At 42.3% G+C, this 24,761-nt stretch overlaps 1 protein-coding gene across 1 annotated transcript in view; it reads left to right on the top strand.

The window, feature by feature from the left end:
- The window catches only part of ADAMTS2 (ADAM metallopeptidase with thrombospondin type 1 motif 2), a 172,559-nt gene that overhangs the window by 133,036 nt on the left and 14,762 nt on the right, over window positions 1-24,761 (top strand). Inside the window, 9 exon segments of the mRNA XM_014312149.2 lie at window positions 3,767-3,923; window positions 4,748-4,853; window positions 6,488-6,643; window positions 8,895-9,027; window positions 10,486-10,599; window positions 17,604-17,749; window positions 19,143-19,318; window positions 23,120-23,253; window positions 24,052-24,175. Coding sequence (XP_014167624.1) covers window positions 3,767-3,923; window positions 4,748-4,853; window positions 6,488-6,643; window positions 8,895-9,027; window positions 10,486-10,599; window positions 17,604-17,749; window positions 19,143-19,318; window positions 23,120-23,253; window positions 24,052-24,175 — 1,246 coding nt within the window.

Here is a 24,761-nt window from a genome sequence, read left to right as displayed (position 1 = left end):
AGTAATGCTCTCCACAGGCCTGCTGTCCTGCTTGGAAAGAGGTCCTTCCCAGCCAGGTCAGAGCTCCCAGCCAGCTGCAGGACCTGTGAGTTCCTGGCAGTGTGAGCCCTTTGCTGGCCAAGAGTAACACCTACACCTCTTCTCCATGTGCAGCCTGCTGGCCCCCAGCTTCCCCTGTTTGCTGGGTGACAAAGAGAGATTTTACCTTTCAGCCCTTATTACAGCACACAGCTCATCTCTTTTCCTCTTTCTCATTTGCTTTGTCAATTTAATAAAGGGTTGGGCTCTGATGAAAGCACACATTGGTTTCCAAAAGAAAATATTATAAAGTGTTATGTGATATCTCTACAAGAGTAATTTTTGGACAACATCCTTCTAAAACATATGACATCTGCCCTGTCTACTAACAAGCTCTGCCTGGTCCCACAGTCTCCCAAACTTTCTTCAGGACAGCAGCATTTATCTGTAAAGGCAAGGCAGCTGGAAAAGTGGATAAAATTCTATATAAAGGCATGCCTGGCTTAGGAAGTCTTTGACCCAAAGACCACTGGGGCCTTGGAGGTTCTTTGGAGGGAAACACTACCTCCATATCCCTTCCCTGGCCATACCATTGCCTGCTGTCAGGAGAGGACCATGGTGTTCATGGCTCTTCAGTCTCAGCCAGTGCAGTTGCACAGCACAGTGAGCTTGACTCGCTGATGTTTCCCTGGCCATGCAATATTTGCTGTTAGCACTGTTGGAGCCTTTCTGATCTGAAAGTCTTTGGCAAATTGCAGAAAGTGGGTGTTCAGGTGAAAATTTGCTAGGAGTCAAGCGAGTTTCTCTTTTCAGGCTGCTGCATTTCACTGAGGAAAGACAAGGGATTAGTGACCAGATGATTTGAGTGCTCAGTGGACTTGGAGTACTCAGCAGACAGACTGAGTTTTTCCTCTCTTTGAAGTCCTCCTCACTTACAGGACCTAGACTTGCTGCTTACATTCATAACACACGGACACTCAAAATAATTGACTTCCTACTGGATGTCTTGTTTCCCAGCTTAAAGAGCAGTAAGGCTCAGTTTTATGATGTTAAAGTTGTGTCATTGGCAAAACTGTTGGGTCAGCTAAAACATGTTTTCTAGGACTTGTGTCTTCTCAGTTTCCCCTTTTATGAGAAAGGGGTTTTTTTCTTTCTCCCTATTGTGTTGGATGCAAAAACCCCACAATGCTCCACATTAACCACTTGGTCCAGCTTCATTTGCTTGAAGACAAACTCTAAAATCAGTGTTTTGATAAGTAAGCATTGAGGTTCTCTTGGGCTGAGCTTGTGGTTTTGATCTTGGAATGGACTCAGAATCCAGTGAGAGAGTTGTTGACTCAGGGCAGACGCCAGGGCAGTGCCTGAGCCACGGGAGCTGCTGCTTTGCTGTGCCAGACTGCTCTGGCCCCTGGCAGACTCGATGTTAATCAGAGCAGTGCTGAAACCTGCTCTCTTGGTTCATTCAGAGACAAATATTTTGCTTTTGTGATGGACTCCACTGACAAGGGTTTGGTTTAGTGGGCAGGGAAGAGATGACAGAGGACAGCTATAAAGCAGTGGTTATTAGGAAATAATTGACATTTTATTTTCTATGCTTTTTTGCTGATCATGCAAATTCAAGGCTTCTTTGTAAATAATTGGATACCCTTAAACAAAGCATATGTTGATAGGGTGTGTGTTTTAATTGTTTTCTGATCATCGTGTCTTAAATGATGCAATTTTTCATTTGATAGAATGTACACAAGGAGGTCATTATGAAATAAGGAAGTATTAGCAAACATCAGAAAATATTAGAAAACTAGAGGTTTCTCAACTTCATTTTACAGCATTTTTTGCTTTTGAGTCTTGCAGTCAGATTCTTTTATTGAGCTCCTTGATGGAATTGATCTTTTTGTGCAGTTTTAGAGAAATAAGAGTGAAGGTGATATAGATAAGTTTTGTGTTTGTTTGCTTGTTTGTTTTTGTTTTACCACTGATGGATGTTATTAAAGACCTCAGCAACAGTCAAACCCTTTTAATGGACTAGGATTTTTCTTGAAGAGCCAGGATTTTGCCCTGTATTAGTAACTCAAAGTTTGTTTAAGTATGTTCTTATAAATATACAAAGATTCAATAAAGGCACCACAACTGTCCCACCATTTTAAATACAGTTATTAGTTCAATTTCCAAGGGAATTATGGCTGGAAGCAGTATGATCCAATACAGGATTATATTACAACTTTTTCATTCCACAGTGGTATCAGAATCCAAACTGTGCCTCTATTTGGTTTATAAATTTGTTTTTCTGAACATTTGCAGAATTGTAATATCTTAGTTTTGCCAAAATCAGACCTCAGTTTTTGGCAGACACTTCTTTTATCAATTCCAGTTGTTCTTCTACAACCCTTTGAGGATTTTCTTTTTCATGTAGTCAATACTCTATGTACTCCATCATGCATTCAATTAGAGGACACGTCAAATACATCTGTATTTAAACATGAATTGTATTACTTCTCTCTTATTTTTGGCATAGGATAAGTTTTGCTCTACATTACGTATTTTGGAATGACAAATGCTTGCAGTACAGTATAGCATCTAAGCTGTAGTGGATTTTGTTATGATTACAGCGTTGTCATGGTAATATAATTTTTGCAAATGAAAAGCCAGGGTTCACATCTGTAGTTCTTACAAATCCTGGAAGTCCTGAGACAGGTCAGTTAGTCATACATTTTAGAGTATCCCACATACAATAAGCTTTCTAAAGTCTTAGCAGGGCACAGTATCAAGCAGAATTAGCTGGGAGCTCCTAAGAAAGTACTACTAAAAAAGAAAAAAGAAAGGAGGCAAATGTAATAGTTGGACTTTAAAATACCTTTCTCTTCCTTGCTCAACAGAACTGTTATTTGCACCTCACCCAACACATCAGGTCACTGGAGCACTGGAGCCAGCCAAGCTGTATCAGTTGTCAGTCCACCACCCATGTAACCTGTAGTTTACATGGAGAATGGCATCCCTCAGTGAGAAGTTGTGTTCTACCTTCTGAATGATCTTCAGATGAGTAATGGGATAAAGAAAATGCAATTTAAAAGACAGTCACTGAGAAAGTCCGTTTCCAGAAGTAATGATTTGGGTACAGCTGAAAAAGTGCACTTGGTTTTACACCAACAGAGCATCCAGGAGTGTGCCAAGGTCTGCCAGAACAGCCTAAACAGCTCCATTTCATGACAAAAGCAGTGATGAACAGGATAGGGTGCTGGCTCTCTGCAGTTGTTGTGATAGGCTTTTCTTGGCCATTAAGCATTGATCTTCCCCACACTGGGTCAGTCTCTCCTGGCTGAGACTGTTGTGGTTCCAAAAGGGACATGGGCTCCATCAGGAACTGTATATCCAGACTGGAAGTGATGGGAAAGAGATGATAAAGTGATGTAAACTGATGCCAGGGTGGCATAGAAATAATGAGTGCCCAACCCAGTATCAGTTTTGTCATTAAAATACCCATCCTTTTATTTATTGTCTATTTTTAAATTTTGTTATATATTAGATCTCATTAAATGCAGAAATCACAATCTAACCATGAACTTTAGCTATTTTCTTGCCTTCTTGATCCAGTAAAATTTGTTTCTAAAGTGTGAGTATCTCTTAATTAAGAACAAACTTGAAATGGAAATGGGATGCTTAGTCAAGTGCCTGAAAAAGCTGGGGAAAAAAATTGCCTACGCTTTTAATAAATAACTCGTGGTGTCTTTTATTTTCCCCTGTGTGACTGCAGTCCATGAGTCTCATAGAGATTGGGAACCCCTCACAAAGCCTGGAGAACGTGTGTCGCTGGGCCTACCTCCAGCAGAAACCCGACACTGGGCACGCCGAGTATCACGATCATGCCATCTTCCTCACCAGGCAGGATTTTGGTCCCTCAGGCATGCAAGGTGTGTCTCTGGGTTTGGCTTCCATTCGCATGTATTACAAAGCCAGGCTAATCAAAGTTTAATTGTACCTTTTTTGCTGTGCTCAGTGTTTTCTCTCCCCAAGAGCTCTGTGTTGGGCCATTTTCAGTTGTAACTGCTTTACTTGTTACTTGATTCTTTCTTACTGATTACCTATTGGATCATTTCTGTGTTCTTACTGAAGCAAAGAAAATGGGATACATATGTAAACAGTCCTGGAAATGCCCAAAGATTAAAGAATAGATTTTGTGTTTAAAAAGTTCCAATGCTGTTGCTGTATTACAGCCAAATTGCAAGAAATGTGGTTATGGAGAGGTCTGGAACAGCAGGGCCAAGTACTGTCCCCTTTTTCCTTTTTTCAGACCTCTGCCTCCTGTGAGAGCAGTTTTTCCACCAGAGGGGAGAAATCTCAGAGCTTTCCCGTTTATTTTGAGTTGGCCAGAACTGCTGCCAACACAGGGCTGGGGCTTTGCTCCCTGAGGGGTGGTATTGGGCTCCTCCATACAGCAGCATGGGGTGTTCTTTGCCTCTGTTGTCTTATGCACTTAGAAAAGGCAAATGTAGGGCAATCCAAGAGGTGCAAAAATTTTCTTGGTGAGTCAGGAAGTTTTCATTTGTTCAAAGCTGGTTTTGTCTGTTTCATAGATGAAGGAGCACATCATTAAAAGTTTGGGGGCAGAGGTCTTGAGAGGACCACTTCAACTGTACTTGTGTCACAACAAAGGAGAGAGCTCGCCCTAGAGCTTCCTACCACGCTGATTTTTCTGTACTTGTTGATTTTCTGAAACCCTTGGTGTTTCTCACAGGCTATGCTCCCGTCACTGGCATGTGCCATCCTGTCCGGAGCTGCACTCTCAACCATGAAGATGGTTTTTCATCTGCATTTGTGGTGGCTCATGAAACTGGACATGTGTGAGTACCACTGGACATCTGTGCTGTGCCTTAAATGGCTTTTGGTACAAAAAAAAGCTGATGACATTAAACAGATGCAATTAATGTTAAGAAACAATATTTAGGGTTAGCTCTGGTTTCAGGTCTCAGCTCTCACAAAGCTTTTTCTATGATCTTAAATAAGGTTTATATTTTGGGATTTTCAAATGGGAAAAAAAGAACTAATACCAAAATATCTTCCAGGGCTGCTGTGAGACTAGATTGAATGATGTATTGTAGTCTCCTGGTGGAAACATAAAGTCCCCATAATAAAGAAATATGAATTCACTGAGTCAGTGGAACACAGTATTCTTGCAAGCAATCCATACTAAATAAGCACATAATCTGTATATGTTAGTGCTGATAAAGGAAACAATACTGTATAGAAGCAAGGTGCCAAGCACTGCAGTTCCAACTGTTCTATATATCTCATATAAAAAATGTAATCATTTTACCTGTTGACGTGATTTGAACCAATGCCTGAGCAGCAGTTGTCAGAGCTTTGGTTTTTCCCAGATCTTTTTAGTTTCTCTGTTTTCCCTCCAGAGAACTCCCACTGATTTCCCATTTTCTCTTTGGTAGAATAACAGGTACCAGAAGGCTTTTTCTGAACAGTTTCCATCTATTCTGTTTTCCCTGAGAAAGCCTGCAGGCTCTTTCTCTTTTTTAAACAATAAAGTGCCAAAATTTATTGAAATCACCATAAATATATCTTAGACAGAGACACCTATTTGAGACTCAGATAGTATTTGCTTCCAGAATTTTTGAATTAGGAATGAAAAGAACACAGCATGGACTTTAAAAAGTTTGTAATTCCTCAGAAATTCCTGCAGAAAGTTTGTAATTCCTCAAGCCATATTCATCCCCAATCTGTTAATTTGGTTTAACCATGGACTTTATTGCCCACATTAGTCCAATAGTGCTTATTAAAAATACAATAGAAGATTCTAACAAAGGAAAGGAGCAAATATATTCATAATAAATCCAAAAAGCAATTTTAAATTATCTGTAATTTGGGGTAATTTTCTAGAAAGCATCCACTACTTTCCAGGCTGTTTCACATTTAAGCAATGTGGGATTGCTCCTGGGCAACAGCAGCAGCTTGTCTGAACTAGCTTTCTGTGTAGTGCCTTTCTTTATTTCCATGGAAAGGAATTGTCTGCAGTTGCAAAATACTTTGAATCAAGCTAAGGTGTGATTTTTTTAGAAGTTATATAAAGCCCTGAATAGCTCCAGATTAGAGCCTGGGAACGTTTCTGTCAGTATTCCTGGAGGGTGGGCAGGCTCAGTAATTCAGAAATGGATTCACATTTAGCTGTAGTAATTCACAAATGTGCATGTGCACAAAGCCCACAAAAGGCATTTTTAGGTTTTTTCTTGAAAATGGATTAGGCTAACGACATGAAAGTACTCTCCAGGGTCAGTCTTTCCATGTGGGAGTTACTCCAGACCACCTCTTTAGCTCCAGCCTCACCCTTATTCCCCATGACTTTGCCCATGTGAACAAGGGCTGTGGGGGTTCAGAACTTTGCTGGCACCAAGCCCTGGTGACACTGGGGAGGGGCAGCACTCGGAGCCCGCCCACAACATCACCGCTGTGTCTCTGTTGGGGGCAGTTTAGGAATGGAGCACGACGGCCAAGGGAACCGCTGTGGGGACGAGGTCCGGCTGGGCAGCATCATGGCCCCCCTGGTGCAGGCTGCCTTCCACCGCTTATGAGTACTGTTACCTCCAGTGAGTACTGTTACCTCCAATGAGTACTGTTACCTCCAGTGAGTACTGTTACCTCCAATGAGTACTGTTACCTCCAGTGAGTACTGTTACCTCCTGTGAGTACTGCTACCCCCAGTGAGTACTGCTCCCTCCAGCGAGTACCACTGGGAGCCCCTGCCCTCCGCGAGGGAACAGTTCTGCATCTCGCCTTCGCTTTGTTGGCAGCCTGTCACATTCACATTTTCTGAAAAATCCCTTCGCCCAGGATTTGTCTCCTGGGAAGCTGAGAAGCCTCAGAGAAAAGGAAAACAATTCTTATCTAATTTGATTCTCCTGTGTTTTGCTCCTTTGGAATGTGCTTGGAGATTGTTTACCCACAGGTGATTGTTTTATTGGTTTCTGGTATGAGTTGTTTTCACTCATTGGCTAATCAGTGCCAAGGTGTGTCGGGACTCTGGAGAGAGTAATGAGTTTTCATTATTATCTTTTTAGCATTCTGTAAGTATCCTTTCTGTATTCTTTAGTATAGTATAGTATTCTTTAATATATATAGTATCATAAAGTAATAAATTAGCCTTCTGAGAACATGGAGTCAAATTCATCATTCCTTCCTTCATTGGGGCACCCCACAAATACAATATCAGCCCATTCTATGTTATTCTCATTTCATTTATGCCTGTTCATTTTCTGGACATTGAGGGTGTATTTGCTGTCCTCTCAGGGATGATGGAAGGCACTGTTATGAATCTCATTGCTGAATTTCCTCCCTCCCTACTCTAATCTCTAGCTGAGCACTGCCTTGGCTACCCAGCAGTGTTGTGTCTGTCTTGCCATTTGTTGCTTATGATACCTGTCAGTGACAAGATGGTGCTGCCTAGAGAGGAAAATCTGCCCTTCAAGTGCTCAGGGCTTTTCTTGACTTTAGTAGGTATCTGAAGAGCACACATGGTTCCAGAATCAGGTCTTCAGTTGTTAATTTTTCTTTCAGTACCTTAAATGCAAAAGCTGTTTAAACAGCTTCATCCATGCCCCTTGCCTTCCTTTTTGGACCTGACACTTCAGGCATTAGATCTGTGTGGAGTTCCCTGACAAATTCTGTGGTTTATGACCTTTTTTTTTGCTCCTTACAGAAAAAAACCCTCCTCTTGTTATGTGCAAGTTGTACAAAAAATATGGGGAAGCTACTACCATAACCAGCAAAAGCTGAAAATAAGTAGGAAAAAAGTGCAGCAAAATACATGAAGTAAACATGAGTCAGTCTTTTTGTCAGTATTTTTATTATTGTAGATATCTTAGGCGTGGCAATAAAGAACAAAAACATTGCGAGGGAAGTGTGATTGTTTCAATTAGCAAGATCCTCCAGAGCTTTAGCCAATAAATAAAAATCATCTGGCCTAGAGGGCTGCTTTACGTCCTTTTAAATACAACTATTTATAAAATGTCTTATAACAAAGCAGAATGATGGTTTGCTTTGAAGTAAATCTAACCTCAAAATTCTGCTTTCAGCTATTGGTAACTTCAAGGCAACCTTAATGATTGCCAGGATAGGCTTGTGTATGGTGTCCTCATGTCCGTTAAATAACTGGGAGACATTTCAGAGACCCTGTGGACTGGGCTGGTGTTGTGAATCAACCAGTTCTTACGCTGTGTTAACCATTTGGTGGGATTGGCATCAGTCCTTTGAGCTGGCATGACTTGGTTGGATGTAATTCTACAGGCTGTCCTCACTTCTTAGGAGCAGAGGAGAAACTTCCACGTTAATCACACAGAAAGGAAGCTAATTTAAAACTATGGATGGAGTTGGCAGCAATCAGGAGAAGCAGAGAGAGGGAACAAACCCTGCTGAAGTCTGTAAATGAGTCACTGCTTCTCAGGGAGGACACAGGGAAACTGTAAGCCCAGTGGTATTCTGGGCTGGTTACCCTGGCCTCTGCTTTTGAAACCTCATTTGAGAGACAGCTGCAGGCAGCAAGAAGTTCCACAAATGGAAAATTAATTAAACTTTCTTTTCTTCCTGGTCTCATGTGGATTCTTCCTTTGATTCTTTTCACATAAGAGACCTGGAGACTGATAGGAATTTACCTGCAAGCTAAATGGAAATTACAATGGAAGGGCTTCAAAAAAAGATGTGTAGAATCCATTGAAGGTAGATACGACATGCTAAAGTGAATTGCGATATTAGCTGCTCTTCAGGACCAGGATCTGAGAAATTGTAGGCTCTATTTTGTTTGGAACAAAAAGGCAATGAAACCACAAACACTGTGCAAGCCTCACAGCTCCATCTGTTCCTGTAATTGTTGCCTGTTGCAGTTCCTACGATTGTCTGCGGGATGATCCCTTCGAACACGACTGGCCCTCCCTTCCACAGCTGCCAGGGATTCACTACTCCATGAATGAGCAGTGCCGATTTGACTTCGGGCTGGGATACATGATGTGCACAGCTGTGAGTACTTAGCTTTAGCTGCTGCTATTTCTCATCCAGGAGTGGTCAAAGTGTCTCTGAAATGTCCTTAAAAGGGACAGCATAGTGAAGCCCACAGGGAAAGATGTTGTGCCTTCTTATCTGTAAGCAAGGATTAACAACTGAATGTTGACATATATGTTATTTTAAATATCTCTTGATTTTTGTCTTTTTTGAACTGGAATTACAGAAGTAATTATTGTGTAATTTCATAAATATCTGTAGTTGTCAAGCAAACAAACTTGCTGTGTTATTGAGTCTCCTCTTGCTGGTAGCTGGTTATTTTGCTACAAAACTCCCACCCGGATGTGAAGGAGGTGGATTTGCTGCCACATCTCCTGGTGCTAGCACAGGGCAGCATGCTTTTATGATCCAATTTTATGGAAAGTGTGATGCATTTTGATACCTTGCAAGAGAAAATAGGCATCACAGCAAGTAAAGCAATTTGTAGGGGCTCTTGATGACACGGTTGGCTCTTGTGTATGAGGAAAACAAGAGGCAAAGTCCAAGTTTAAAGCAAGGCAAGGTTAGTGCTATTCTCAGTGGACTGGCTTCAGAAAATAGAGTCTTCTGCAGGAGGGTTGTGTCTCCCCCCTCCAGCTCCTCAAGTAGAACTAAATATTAAATGGAAAGAGATGTTTTCAGCTGCTGGCAGCTGCTGACACATAACATTTCTGCTTTCATTCCCATCTGCAGGAATATATGAGCCGAGCAGTGTCCCTAGATAATGGATGAGAACCTTTGCAGCATGAGCTGTAGTGTTGTGTCTTTACACAATTCCCTCTGATGCTGCCTTGGAAGAATGTCCCAGCTAAAGAGAATCTTTTCTTACAGCCATCCTCCAGAGCTTGGGAGATGGATGCTTTCTATTCTTCTTTGTTCAGAATAGCCAAAAGCATGTCCAGACATCATGATTTAGTATGTTTTGTGGTGGGTGCTTCCCATCCTCTCCCATAGAAGCCTTTGCATTGTAAGTAAAATGCTGATTTATTCGTTGGATTGGGGACCTGATCTCAAATTTCCATCCCCCTAAGAAGGGGATTACAACAGCTGAGCTGAAGTCTGAGCAGCTCATTTCCATCTCCCATGGGTGCACAAGGATTTTTTGCTTTGTTTGCCAAAGGAAGTAACCCCATTTGGAGAAGCTGTAAGAAAAGGCAGCGTGTGTCTCACTGCCTGAGGAAGCTGGTTGGTCACTTGTGTAAAACTATCTTTGCTTGACTTTATTCCATCTCATGCAGATGGGATCTCACCTCAGAGTCATGATTCTGTATGCTCAAATATTCAATCCACAGACATCACGGTGCTCCTCAGGGATCAGCACTAACAGCTGGCATTTTAAACCTAGGAAAGGAACCCCCTCATCTGCAGCTCCTGTTGCAATTTCCAGTGGGAACTCTCTCAAACATCATCCACTCTGATTTTTTTTGTGTGTTCCAGTTCCGTACATTTGATCCCTGCAAGCAGCTGTGGTGTAGCCACCCCGAGAACCCCTATTTCTGCAAAACCAAGAAAGGGCCTCCGCTGGACGGGACCATGTGTGCACCAGGGAAGGTGAGAGCTGGTGCCCTGGGTACACACACACCCATGTGTGTTCATGTGTGTTCATGTGTGTTTGTGTGCAGCTGGGGATGTTCCTCTCAAAATCCAGAGGAGCAAGAGAAGAGCCTGTCTGGAGGACCTGAGGTTTGCTAAGATGTGTGGCAAACTCCTGAGTGCAAGTGAAGTGCTGAGCATTAGCTCAGCTGGTTGGAGCATGGTGCTAACAGCACATGGGTTTGATCCCTGTAGGGGCCATTGACTCAAGAGCTGGACTTGCCTATCCTTGTGGGTCCCATCCAACTCAGAATATTCTGTGATTCTGAGCAGTGTGAGGGAAGGACATGGGGTGAGGGCTGACGTGTCCTGCATGGCCACTCTGGGACCATTAAACCCCGTTCTCAGGCAGGTCATGGCAGTATCTGCCCCACGCAAGTCTCTGTAGCAAAGCCAAAAATGGGAAAATTTCCACTCTCCTACAACTCTTTTGAGGTCAGGGTGTTGTGCTTGGACCAGCAATGTTGCTGTGGTGCTGCCTGGCCTCCCTCATGCAGAGAGCAGTGGGAGCTGGAGAAACATCCAAGCCATGGAGCTTCCCGGAGGGAAAGGATGGATGTGAGAACTGAGTGCCAGCTAGAGAGAACCCACATGACAGCCCAGAAGGGCTGTGAGCAGAGAAGGGCAGGTCTGTGGAGGTGGAATTGCAGGTTTGATGAGAGCCCAGGGAGGCACGAGGAGTGGTGGAGGGATGTGTGGGGTGGCAAAGGCTCAGAGAGCTCCGGCCGCGCAGCCACCGCGCTGGAGCCGCTCCCAGCCCCAGTTCTCCTCCCTGGAGATCACACTCTGCTCACAGTGGGTCTGAATTCCAAATCCTTTGAAGTCTGATGAAAAAAATCTGTCTTCCCTGGGCTTTGGATGCAGTGACTGAGGGGGAGAGGAAGATGTCGCTACTTGGAAAGGTTTTTTTACAACCCAGTGTATGACATCATTTATGCGATAAATGAACCATATTAGCAGCTGCTGTTATGGCTTGAAAAGTCTTTTTTATGAAAAAGTTATGTTAAATTAATTGCCCAGCAAGTCACGCTCTAGTCAAACCACTCCCTTCTGGTTTTCTCTTCTTTAAATTATTCCTGTTACAAAAGCTTTGTTTCTTATTAAAAAAAATTAAAACAAAAATGAGATTACAATCCAAAATTTTAGACAATTTATTTGGATACACTTTTCTTTATTTAGACTTTTATATTAAAAATATTCATGACCCCCAACTAAAAAAAAAAAAAGTTATATTCCATTTTGTTGCATCACCCTCTTCCCTGCACTATTCATTCATATTAGTATTTGAACAAGAATGAGGAGAAAAAAGGAATTTGTAACCCTACAGTTAAGGATCTGTCAGTGCTTCCATTATAAACAGTTTGTCAGGATATTATGCAACTCAGCTGTAAAAATTTTCTTTGGACTGGAACTTGGGATCCAAGGCTTCAGCAAGCTGTGCAGACAGCCAGGCTTTTGAGCTCTGCAGAGATGCAAGAGAGTATGTGCACATTCTGAAGTTTCAGTAGATGATAGGACTCTGACTGTTTTATTCTCAAGGGAGCTGTCCCAGTTTTTTGATAAATAAACTTGCTGCCACCTTCCAGAAGAACCTGAGAAAATGATGTAAAATGAAAGCCATTTTATTAGATAAGGCTTAGCAGACTGAACTAAATGGTTTGGGTTTTTTAAAATAGTGTGAGTTCTGGAGGTTATACAGCTGACTTTATGTGTCTGAGCTCAGCATTTGACCAGTGTATTTATTAGATGTTGGTGTTTTTAATACAGGTACATCAGATCAATGCTTTTACATCTGTTCCTTTCCTTTTCATCCCTGCCCTTGATTTTGCCTTCCCCTGTTCACTCTCTTCACCAACTGGGACAATACCAGAGGCTCTTGCCTGAATGCACAGGGCTGTAAAATGCATTTATTGCCCAAAGCTGGGACTCAGTTGCTGTGGGGCAGCTTCCCTCAGGTACATCTCCCAGGATACCTCATCAGCATTTGAGAAAAATGGAAAATAATTTCAAACATGATCTCCTCTTTTCTTTGGAATCATGCCAGAAAAGAAAAGTACAGAAACAAGCAATTAAAGATGTTGATTGAGAAAGATTCATTTGTTTCCCACTTTAGAGACTTGCAGTTTTCATGATTTCATACCACTAATTCCCAGGGCCTATTTTAAGCTCAAACCAATCACAACACTGCTGATGTGTCACAGAAACATCCTGGCTTTGCTGCAGCTGAGGGGACGGGATGCCAGAAATGAAAGTAGTGCTGGGGAGGCGAGCGCGGCGGGTGGTGCGTGGATGTTCTCACCTAGGGCTGGTGTTCACATAACTGAAAACTGATCCCAAATCCGCCAAAATGCCATGGAGGAGAATCCAGTCCAGCTGCCTCCTTCCCAGCTGATGGTCAAGGGGCAAGAACAACCATGTGGGAGATGTGAAATCTGGAGCATATTTTTGGCAGGCAGGATGGGAAGGGGCATGTGTCTGCACACCCAGGCTGTGTCCTGGCCCCAGACACCAACCCTTTGAAAGGGAAAATGAGGATTTCTAATGCTGTCTATAGGTGTGTATGTATATGTGCAGATTAGTATATATATTTATGTAAATGTTTGTAAGCTCTTCTGTGCCTGTGGTCATTTGAACTAAGTTGACAAAAGAGTGAGGTTCTGCCATTTTGAAAACTTCTTAATAAGTCTTCTTGTGCAAATGGAGATACTGAGCAACCATTATGTTAATTGGCAGCAAACTAATAATTTGCTGGATTTAAAGATAGAAAAGTAACGTATTATCCTGGACCTTCCCAGTCAGAAAAGAAAACTACTATTTTGACAGAATCCTAAAGGAAATAGAGTAATTTATACTGCACCCAGCTTGATTTTTTAAAACCAGATTGAGTTTTCAACAGCAAGAGGGAAGTTTCTATCAGTTTTGTGAGGCTTTGATGATGCAGCTACTTGCAATGGTCATATTACCTTCCATGAAGTAACTCTGGTGTGCAAAGTTAAGCACATGGAGGTTCAGAGTCCTACTGTGGAGTCACAGACACTCCATAAATTGCTGTAGTAAACCATGCAGACAAGACATAACTGTGCAAAGCTTAAGTCTGCCCAGCATTCCGTAGATTGAAAGAAAACATATGCTGTCAGCTGATAATTTATTTACTTGTATACAATTCTGTCAACTCTACCATTATCCTCAGGCTTCTGAATCCAGGCAAACTTCAGAAATCTATCATCAGTTTTTGTTATTCCATTTTTTAAAGATATTACTCTTCTGGGCAGACATTTATGTCGGCTGAAGTAGCTAACTGCTCTCCACAGGGTAGAAATAAAACCCAGAGTCAGTCACGCAGGGAGATCACATGTTTGAGTCCATCTGCTTGCTGCAGTGACTAACATCAAGGTTTGCAGCACCTGAGCCTCCTTTTTTTTCTTTTCTTGGAGAGAGGTTAAGAGCCTGGTAGCTGCCCCTGCCAACCAAGCTGATGTTGCTCTTGGATTTGGCTTCTGTGCCAAGGATCCAGCACAAGCCTAGCAGGTCTTCTCTTTGCTTGCACTGTACTAATGAGATGATCTGAGTAAAACTTGGAATGATTTTTTATTCTGTCAGGAAAGGAAGGGAATGATTAAATATTGAAATTAATAGATATTTTTGAGAAGAAAGGTGGACCAAGAAAAGAGGGTTCTGAAAACACTAATGTGTACTCAAAGCAATCCAGTTAATTTCCCACTGAGAAAGCTGACCTCAGCTTCTCTTGGAGACAGGAGACAGATGGGTGAGTGTGTGCTGTGTTAGTCACCACAGAAACGGAGAATACTTGCTTCTCCACTGAAGAAACTTTTACTGCCTCAGAGTAGTCCTCAGTGTTGGAACTTTCAGTTCATCCCTTGCAACGAATTATTTCAAACAGATGGAGCAGAGCGGGCCAGCCTGCGTGTGATGGGAAATGCAAATAAATCAGTAACCCCCTCCTGATGGGACCCCAGGACAGTGAGGAGAACTGAGCACCCCAGCCTTGGTGCAGTAGGAGGGGTTACTTGGTAGGTACTGGAGCACCAAGTGAGGAGATCAGAGTGGTGCCCATTGCTGGCCAATATAAAATAGTTACAGATACCCACAGAAGATCTTCAAGTCTTTTCTTGGAAAATTGACTTGCAGATGTGTTAAGCCCACAGGAACACACTGGCTCTTTTTTGGCATCCACAGCAGTTGTTTCAAAGAACTGCTGAAAACAGCAGTGGAATGTTTTACTGCAAGAAATTTAAGCTCCCTCTCCTGGAAATTGCACTTGTTTTGGACTGCCCTGTTTGCCAGAAAAATAGGCGAGACTGCAAGAAGTCATCTTCAACTAAGAAAACAATTTGCATTTACCCATTTTTTTCTCATTTAAAAAAGAAAATTGCTTTAATATGCTTCATTCTTTAAGTGAAACCCCCTGTTTATGAAGGGAATAGTGCTTGAAATTGGCTCTTTTCCACCTCATTATGTAGTTAATGTAGTAGCAATAGGAAGGGTTGGCTTTAACTTCCTTTATTACACTGGAGATTGCTCTGTCTCTGGTTTTACCTTCTCATGCATTTTCTTGCACGGATCTGCACAGAGTAAGATTCATTAGTGAATAATTTTGTTTACTGTAGGCTCCATTATTTTAATCCACAAAAAAAAAAGGCAGAGCTGGGGATGACTCATTTTACACAAATGCTTCTCTCGTAATAGCTCTGCCTCAGCTTCCCAACAATCAGCATCTGACCAGCTTCTGCCCTAAAAATCAGTGCTGCTCTTCTCTTTACACAGCAAAGTCAATAATACTCTTCCATGTTTGCCTTCCAGTTCGGGGACCAGTCTCAGTGTCAGAGAGGGGGTTTATTAGAGGTTGTTGCAAACCTACATCCTGACTAAAACAGGGAAAAGAGTCTGGGAAACACAGTGTCATCACATGTCTCTCCCTCTCCTCCATGAGTCCAAGAACTGGATTCTGGATCATCACACAATGAACATAGGCTAAACGGCTCCTGAAATGGATTTGGTCACTGCTGCGGAACTTACACCTGAGAGATGCAGCAGCCTGATAAAAGGATGTGTGAACAAGCACAGATCAGGAGCTGTCACTTCACATCTGCTTGCAAGCCCAGCTGAAATGTCTACTGACAAGCTGAGACACTGCCAGCTTCCCCCACATTGCTGAATGGTCCCCTGGCAGCACAGGGCCCCACGACTCAAACTGTTTGTTCAAACAAACCTCTCTAAGGCCATAAGTAAACAGTCCCTGAAGGGTACAGCCCTGAGCTTATAAACCAAAAAAATCAAAGGACATATTAGCATTTTGCATTTCTTTCATGCTTTGCTGAATTATCTCTTGTTCTGTCAAACATCTAAGAAAAATCTGCCCATTACAGCTCTTGGAGCAGGATTGGTATAATTGGCTTTGTGGTACCTCATCTATTTCAATAGGTTTTGACTTTGAATATCTGAAGTCATGGGAAAGAAAAAAATAGTTGAAACCTAATTTCTACTCTCTCTTCTACTCCTTGTCCAACCAAATCAGCCCCAAAATAAATTGCATGAATAAGGAGCCAGTCACTGAGCAGATTAGTGAACCAGTAAGCTCTGCCTTGTCACCATTCTAACGATTCTCTCTTGAAATCCAGCATTATTAATGATTATTCTTCACTTTTAGATTTGCCTTCCAGATCACTAATCACTCTATGCTCAAGAACACTCTCCTGTTATATATCTTCTGATTTTGTTTTTGCTGGCAGCATGCATTTAGCCATATGCTTGTCTTGTGCAGCCTGCCAAATTCCTGCGTTCCAGGGCTTGTTAAGCTGTGTAAAATGTTGTTGTTGACTTGAATGTTAAGGAAAGTAAGTGACTGATTTCACTTGTTGTTGCAGCCATCTGTGCTCCTGAGCCAGAGCTCTCATCCCAGCAGTAACCGCTAACGCAGACAAACTGTGACAGTCTCATGCAAAGTCGTTTGTTTGCTGGAATATATTTTCCAGCACCCACACTTCATCAGTAGACTTTTATGAAAGCAGAAATAGTACTGAAAGGGGCCAGAATCTTGTGATCCTTGAGAAGAATTCTTTGTGACTTCAGCTGAGAAAAAATTCCATGATTAGGGACTGGAGAAATTGGTGGAAAGGCATTGACAGGTTTCTTTAACAGGACATGACAGTAGAGATGATCAGTACTGGAGCTATGAGAGCTTTTAAAGAAATAAAATAAATCCCTTAATAGTTTGGGGAATGTAGCAAATTCTGTGTTTCAACTGCAGTGGAATGACTGTATTAAGAACCAGGTAAAAGAAAGGAGAAAGAGTGGTAGGGTGTGATGAACTATGCAGCTGCAGGACTGCTCAGGGCTGTCCCTAAGAAATGCCTCCTGTTTTTTTTGGTCAGGTTTACCATGAGATCTCCAGGGAGACACTTCAAAAGCTTTTAATTAATAGCATTAATTAAAAGCATTAATAGTCTACAATGTGAGCTTGCTTTAATTCCTTGACACTTTGCAGATTGCATTTATTATAGGAATATGTGTGTGAATTTCGAAGTGGCTGGGCAGGATGGTGCTGTGGCCAGAGCTCCTGACAGTGCTGCCTGGAGAGGCTGCAGGCAGTAGTGGAGGCAGGATGTTACTGTTGGCCTCCAAGATTTGGTATTCTGCCATTTCCCTTAAATGATATCCCTGCTGCAGACGGGTGATGAGGAAATGTAACACTGAGAACAGTTTAACAAACTTGGTAAACTTGAAACCTGCATGCACACATGTGCATACTGACATGTAAGGTTGTAAAATCTGAGTGAGTTTGGGATCATGGGCACAATCTGACAGCCAGTCCCTGTACTTTCTACTGAAGAGGTGAAAAAAATCCAGAACTTGTGCTGAAATTTAAAATGTGTGGTACAACAGCTTCTCATCTGTTGTAAGTTACTAATCTAATCATTCTCACATCTGATTCTCTCTTTCAGCATTGCTTTAAAGGTCACTGCATCTGGCTCACACCAGACATCCTGAAGCAGGATGGGCACTGGGGGGCATGGAGCAAGTTTGGCTCTTGCTCCCGCACGTGTGGCACCGGGGTGAAGTACAGGACCCGGCAGTGTGACAACCCGCAGTAAGTGACACCCCACTGGTGTGCAGAGGCTGCACAGGGATCCTCAGTGCGTGGCAAGGGCAGCAGTGCAGGAAAGGATGCTGAGTGGGGCTTGTTAAATCTGACCCATAGCATATGTTGTCAGAAATTCTACTTTTGCCGCCCTTAGCAAGCCATGAATCATCTTTATTTCTCAGTTTGTCCATCCATTAAAGTGGTTATGCAGTTACAAGGACTAATACAGTACTGTTTAAAGCATAAGTAAAAGTTTAAGGTCCTATATATCTCATTTTAAAATGTGAGTATGAAATAATAGCAGTGATTTACTGGATTTTTTTAAACCTTTTAAAAAGTTTTCTTTAATCCGCCTTTTAGGATATTTCAACAAGAAGGTCTTAAAATATTTTCAAACTGTTTTTATTCCAAGTTGGAACAAAGCTCCTGAGATCAGAACTTTCCCCAAAGTTAATTTTAGGAATTTTGAATTGTCTTGCTTTAATAACTTACATATGGATCATCTAGATAATGTAGAATGATTCAATTTCAGTAACAGTGGTAAGTAAAATATAGTTAATAAAGTTTGGTCTATACATATGATAGGAAATGTGTAATTATTGCTATCTTAGTGTGGTATCATAAAATGTCAAGATCTTAACAGCAAGGACTAAAACAATTGTTGGAATTAATTGATTTTAACAGACAGAGTATTTTTAACATTGAATTTCTTGGTTTGTTGATAAAGCAATTGAACTTGGCTAGTATTAAAAATCATCTTATCATTGATTTGTTTTTTTAAATTGAGTTTTATGAAGCAGCATTTTCCAATGGAAATTGTTCTGTTAAGAAAACATTTGCCAGTTCTCTTTTCAGCCTTTATTACTTTGGCAACAGAGAAGTGACCTTTCTAATTGTGGGCACAGCTTTAGTTGTAAAACCTATTTGCATGTAGGAAAAGCATAACGTGCTATTTAAAACATTTTCTGTGTTTCCTGGAAGAAGATGAAAACCCAGCGACAGCTCCTGAGCTCTGCATTGCCAGATGTGCCAGGGATCTGGTGCACATCTGCCTGGGGGCACACACTGGGCTGGGCTGCTCTGCCTTTGCTGCTGCATTAGGGGTGAATGTGAATGAGTTCTGCTGTGCTTTCCTTTCCTGGCTACACCAAGAAAACGGCTTTTCTTGCCTTTATCAAGTAGTTTAAAACTCTTCTTGCCGAAGTTGCTTTTTAACAGCTAAATAGTGACAACAGGTTTTGAAAGGAAATATGTATTTTACGTATCAGAAGTACAGCCCCGGCTTCATCAAGTGCCTGCTGACATGATTGGTAAACAAATGGCTCCTCAAAAAATTTAATAGACACTTGATTAATGAAATAAAAGCAAAACTAACTGTGGGTTTCTCTGCCTGTCTCAGTCCTGCCAACGGAGGCCGCACGTGTGTGGGGCCGAGCTACGAATTCCAGCTGTGCAACACCCAGGAGTGTCCCAAGGACTTTGAGGATTTCAGAGAGGAGCAGTGCCGGCAGTGGGACCCCTACTTTGAGTACCAGAACACCAAACACCACTGGCTCCCCTATGAACACGTTGATGGTGAGCAGCCCCTCTCCTGTGAAAACTAAAATCTGTTACAAATGTGAATAAAAATTATATAGGGAGGGGTAAAACTTCTTCCCAGGAAATCATGCCTCCTAAATCTCTTAGGAGGTGTTTGGAGGGATCAGTGAGTATCAGTGTATGAGTGACTCAATTTATACAATGCACTTGGATTTTCAAAAAACTTTGGACACTGCTCCCCAGTGCCAGTTGTTAAATGGATTTACCATGAGATAAAAGGGAATGGTTTTGCATGGGAGCATGGCCCACTCTGAGAGCTGCAGAAGGGCCTTGTGACACTGACACAAGAAGGCAAAGGGAGTTTGGTGTTAATGAATGCCAGTAATGGATATGGGGGTAAAAACTGGTGTGTGAGTATGGATAGTGGCCTCTGAAGAGAAAGGCTGGGAATAACTTTAGGAAAAGATGAGTTCAGTGACTGTGAAGGGAGAGATGGAGAGCACTGACCTGCCCCTATGTACCTGCACGTTGTGCCTGCACTTTAAATACTCAGCCAATGCAGCTCAGGTTGTGCCCATCTCACTGCTGCCCAGGCTGCTAAAAAACCCACAGCTGAACTCAGGCCAGAATAAAGCAAATATAAATAATGAATTCTGGATGAGGAAAGTTTGGAAAAACCAGGACTTTTCACCCTGGAAAATCAAGGATGTGGATTAAAAAGATAGAGTTACAGAGTTGGGAATGGCCCAAAGAGACTGAACGCAGAATGATTATTGAGTTTCTCATAACACCAGCCTGGGAACATCAAATAAAATTATCAGGTGGCAGATTTAAAACAAATAAGAGGAAAGGCTTAATACAAAGCATCTAATTATCTTGAAATTCACTGCCACAGAAGATTGCTGATGCCAGAAAGTTTTAGAAATTATTTTGAAAAATCCTTGACAATTCTACAGTCCATTAAGAGCCATTAAACACCAAGTTCCAGTTATGATTTTGGAAGTCCCCAAGCTGCAGTGTAGGAGGAACTGGGAGAATATTCTGAGAAAAGTTTCCAGTTTGTTCCTGTGTCTTCCTCCAAATCCTGCTGGCGCTGTTGGAGGCAGCTGTTGGGTTGGATGGGCACTGGCTCTCAAACCAGCAAGGTTGACAGAGATCACCTCCTAGAACAAAAATGTTCCTGTTCCTGTTAATGCCTCAGCTTAACTGTCAGTGCAAGTGCAGCTGGTTGCTTTGGCCATGTCTGCTCTTGCCAGAAAAACTCTGAGATGTTTTAGCAAATAAAGAGGCAGAGGGCAATGAGTCTCAGCTTGTTGAGACAGCAGTGTGAGCTGCTCGCTGTTTTTAACCCTAACACCTCACTTGAATGACAAATTCTTGAGGGCAGGGTTGGCCTGGCAAGGGGCAGGTTCTGACCACCCACCCCATCCTCAGCCCAGCTGCCCTCACTGGGAGGGGAAGGGTCACTTTGGGTGAATCATTTTGCATTCCAGTGAGAGGATACTCTGCCAGAAATTAATAGCAAATTCCTTATAATTAATTTGCCTGACTTTCTTCCCAAATAGTTCTCAGAGTTCCTTCATTCTTTTCATGCCATCTTGGTCAGTCTGTCAGTCTGGGATTTTCAAAGGCGCAGACACAGCCTCACAGCTTAATTTCATGAAATAGCTTTGCTGGCACAGGGTGGAGGGATGAAGACTGTGGCCTGCAGGACCTTTGCTTATGCTTTAGCCTTTGGAGCAGTCTGCTGCAAAGACCAATGAAACAAATCAGATTTTTTTCAATTAAATTCAATGGCTTCTGGGTCAGAAACCAGCTCATTGATGTCTGAGCACTGATCCCTGGGCACTGCTGGTTTCCAATATAACTATGGTATAACTGCAGACACCTTGAGAGGTACATTTACCTGTGCAGGATTATTAGAGGGAACAGCTTTTGTGTGAAAATAAGGCCAGAGACAAGCTTATGCTTGAACTCTAATCTATTCAAAACTCCCTTTTGTAAGGATAAGGCGTATCAGTGACATACTTGTGAGGATAATGCAGTTGTGGCTCAGAAGTGACATAAATCCATACACTTCACAGGCAGCTCAGCTGGACGTGTCTGACACATTGTGCAGGGCATAAGAACAGAGAGGAGTGCCTCATGCTGTGGGCAGAGAAAAGCCACTGAGCTAGGGTACACCCCAGTGTGTCCTTGAGCATCCCATGCCCTGTTGTCTCCTGTTCCAGGCCCCCTGAGCCCCCAGGTCCTCACCCTGCTGTGCTCACAGGCTCCTGCATCTCCCTGTGCATCTGCCAGGGCAGCAGGGAGGGACTCTGGCCATGAGCTCCCAGCCTCAGTTAAATGAGAAGGACTCAGAGAGCAGAGACTGGGCAGGCACACCATCACATGCTCCTGCACCTCTACAGTGTCCAGCACCAGTGAATGGGAAGAAAATAATTCTTTGCAATAGCAGGGGCTAATTTAACAGCACTTACACATTTACTGTTCCATACAGAGCAGTGGGAGCCGAACCATCTCTAAAATGAAGCCCTTGTGCAGAGTTGTTGGCACCCAGTCAGACCTGATATTTTCATTTAATCACAGGCAGTGAATGCATGGTATGTGTGGGGTGGGGGTGGCTGCATACCCAGGGGTGCTGTGTGCACATCTATCCTGTGCACAGCTTAATGTTTCCAATATATACGTTAGATCTGCCGTTATTATAATCTTAATAGTCTCCTATGAAGAACTTGCACCAAAAAAGTACCTGTTTTAATAGACTGCACCCTGGATTTTCAGCATGGCTTCTCTGCATGGTTTGGGAGCAGTAGCAAAGGTCTCTGATGTACCAATACCCAGTGGCCTTGAGGACATCAACAGCAATAACAAGGACTTTATAAAAAGAGGGCAGAGGCCATGGAGCTGTACAGTGGAAGAATGCAAAGGGCCTGTGAAGATTTATTTCAGTTGAACTGCTACAATGGAAAGGTTGTTATTGGTTTAAATGGTGGGAAAAGCATTCCAACTTTTAATCATGTTAAAATAGCAGAATCTCTATTTGTTTCATCTAGCAGAAAGGCCATCTGCTCTTCAGTGCCAAGGAAAGCATAGTGAATCTTATTATGGGGCTGAGGACAGCAAGAGACATGGGTAAAATGAAATACACTACTGGAATACAACTTTTTTCAGCCACTGACTAGTCATTTTCAGCTTCATTTTTTGTTCTTAGCTCTTTGGAACAGCTTAGCAAAAATACCACTTGTCTGGCTGTTTGTGCATGTGTTAGGAGTATAAAAAATGGTTTTTGGCTGAATCTTTTTGACATCTCATCTTGTTTAATGGTTTAAATTATCATAAATACAAGTATAACCATGAGGGAAAATTAACTTTGTGGTTAGGATGAAATGCTACGGCCCAGCTGTCTCTGAAGAAATTTTGGATGCCAGGTTCACTCAGTGTCAAACAGCTGCTTTTAATGGGAAAATTAATTTGGCTTTTTTTCATTTAAGTGCAGTGCAGGAGAAACCAGCATCTCTCACAGGTAGTCATGCAACTGAGGAGAGCTCTACCAGATTGCAAAGGATTAAATAGATTCCCCCTCAAAGTCAACGATCTGTTATTTTTAAACCTGTCTCCTAATGGTAACACATGAATGCTTTATGATTCAGCATTTTCCAAGAGATCACAGAATTTTTCAAAGGGGATAAGCATCAATGATTTATGGGCACCACATTGGGCTCTGTGATGTGTGCAAGGAAGAAGAGAGAGCCAACGCTACTGAAAGAGCTGCTCACAACATCACAACTAAACTGAGAGCTGAACATGCACAATTTGGGTTGTTTTGTTTTTCAGCCAAGGAGAGGTGCCACCTGTACTGTGAATCCAAGGAGACAGGGGATGTGGTGTACATGAAGAGGATGGTGCACGATGGGACCCGCTGCTCCTACAAGGATGCTTACAGCATCTGTGTGAGGGGAGACTGCCTGGTGAGGGCCTGGGGCTCCTGCACAGCTCAGCAGTGTGAAAACAATTCAAACTCTACTTTGAGTGGTTCCTTCCGAGGATGACTAAGTATAATAACACTTTGGGCAATAAGGAGATTTCATTAGGATTATTGTCACAATATTATGTGTGATATTCACAGTTGCCATGCATGTGACTCAATTCCAAAAGCACCTACCTACACAAGAAACATTTCATGCAGTATTTTAAGATGAGCTATTACAATTAGCTTTCAAGGAAAGCTCTCCCTGCTGAGGTTTAGTGGGGGTGGAATGTACAATCAAATAGGAACACACAGCAGCTTTCAAGGAAAGTGGTGTTAGGATATGGCTGATGTGCATTCTCTTGGTATTTGATCATGCTATTTTTAAAAAAATCAATGACAATTCCTCTAAGTTGGGATCTGCTGCAGGTCATCTTTCAAAGGAATTAGCATCTCCACTGGCGGAGGTGCTTATCCCCATATAGATGCCTAGATTCTCCTGGAATTTAAGTGTCTTTCTTAAGATAAGCTGAGTCTTAAGGGCTTTTCCTTAACCATGCTGCTTTCCTTCAGTAAGAGAACCACTGTGAAGCATAATATGACAATATAATCAGCCAGTTGACAGCTATTATAGGAACTGGAAGTATTAAAACCTGTTTAGGTGTTGATCTTCCAGGAGAATACTACGAGGTGTGCTGCTTTGCTGAGGCAGAATCTGGGGGTTGATATGGGAAGTGAAGGTTCATTTGAATTGAACAGTGGATAAATAAGAATGAGTGTTTCTCTCTTTTGTGCACAGAAAGTTGGGTGTGACAGGGTCATAGGTTCCACCAAGCAGGAAGATAAGTGTGGTGTCTGTGGAGGAGATAATTCCCACTGCAAAGTGGTCAAAAGAACATTTTCAAGAATACCAAAAAAGCAAGGTCAGTACATCCAGTGTGGTTTTTCCTGTGGAATTCAGGGTATTTTTTCTTGGTCTCTTATGTTTCATGGAAAGTACCAGGACAATTAAAAATCATTTGCAGCATCAGTAATTCCAATAAACAATCTGGACTTACTTCCAGATGTGTTTATAATTTGAAAGTAAGACTTCTGTCCAGTGAGCAGTTAAAGCTGTTGATACCAAGGCCTGTGCATGCATGGGAGAGGGGCTTCCCTGCTCCTTGTTGGAGAGCTGTGGACTCGTGCAGCTGATGTCAGCCAGCTGCTCTTGAGTGCTGCAGTAATGTCTCATCAGCAGGCACTGTCAGGCAGGAGGTTGTGTGGTCTCAAAGCCCATTTTAGTCTGAAGCCAAGTCTGTTGTGATACTCCAGGCACCTTTCTTCTGAACCAAAGCCCTTTGTCCCTGTTATGTTCCACCACCTGGCACAGAAATGGGAATGGGAATAATGCTGGATTCCCTTCATCTTGTTTAATACACCTTGCTTTCAGAAAATAAGATTTATTTAAAAACCTAAGGAAAATCCACCCTGTTTGTGGCATATTAATCCATAACTATCTTTTCAAAT

This window comes from Geospiza fortis, unplaced genomic scaffold (genome assembly GCF_000277835.1).
Source record: "Geospiza fortis unplaced genomic scaffold, GeoFor_1.0 scaffold55, whole genome shotgun sequence".
In the NCBI taxonomy this organism is placed as follows: domain Eukaryota; kingdom Metazoa; phylum Chordata; class Aves; order Passeriformes; family Thraupidae; genus Geospiza; species Geospiza fortis.
The sequence above is the reverse complement of the archived record's forward strand: the minus strand, read 5'-3'. Positions and strand labels throughout refer to the sequence as shown.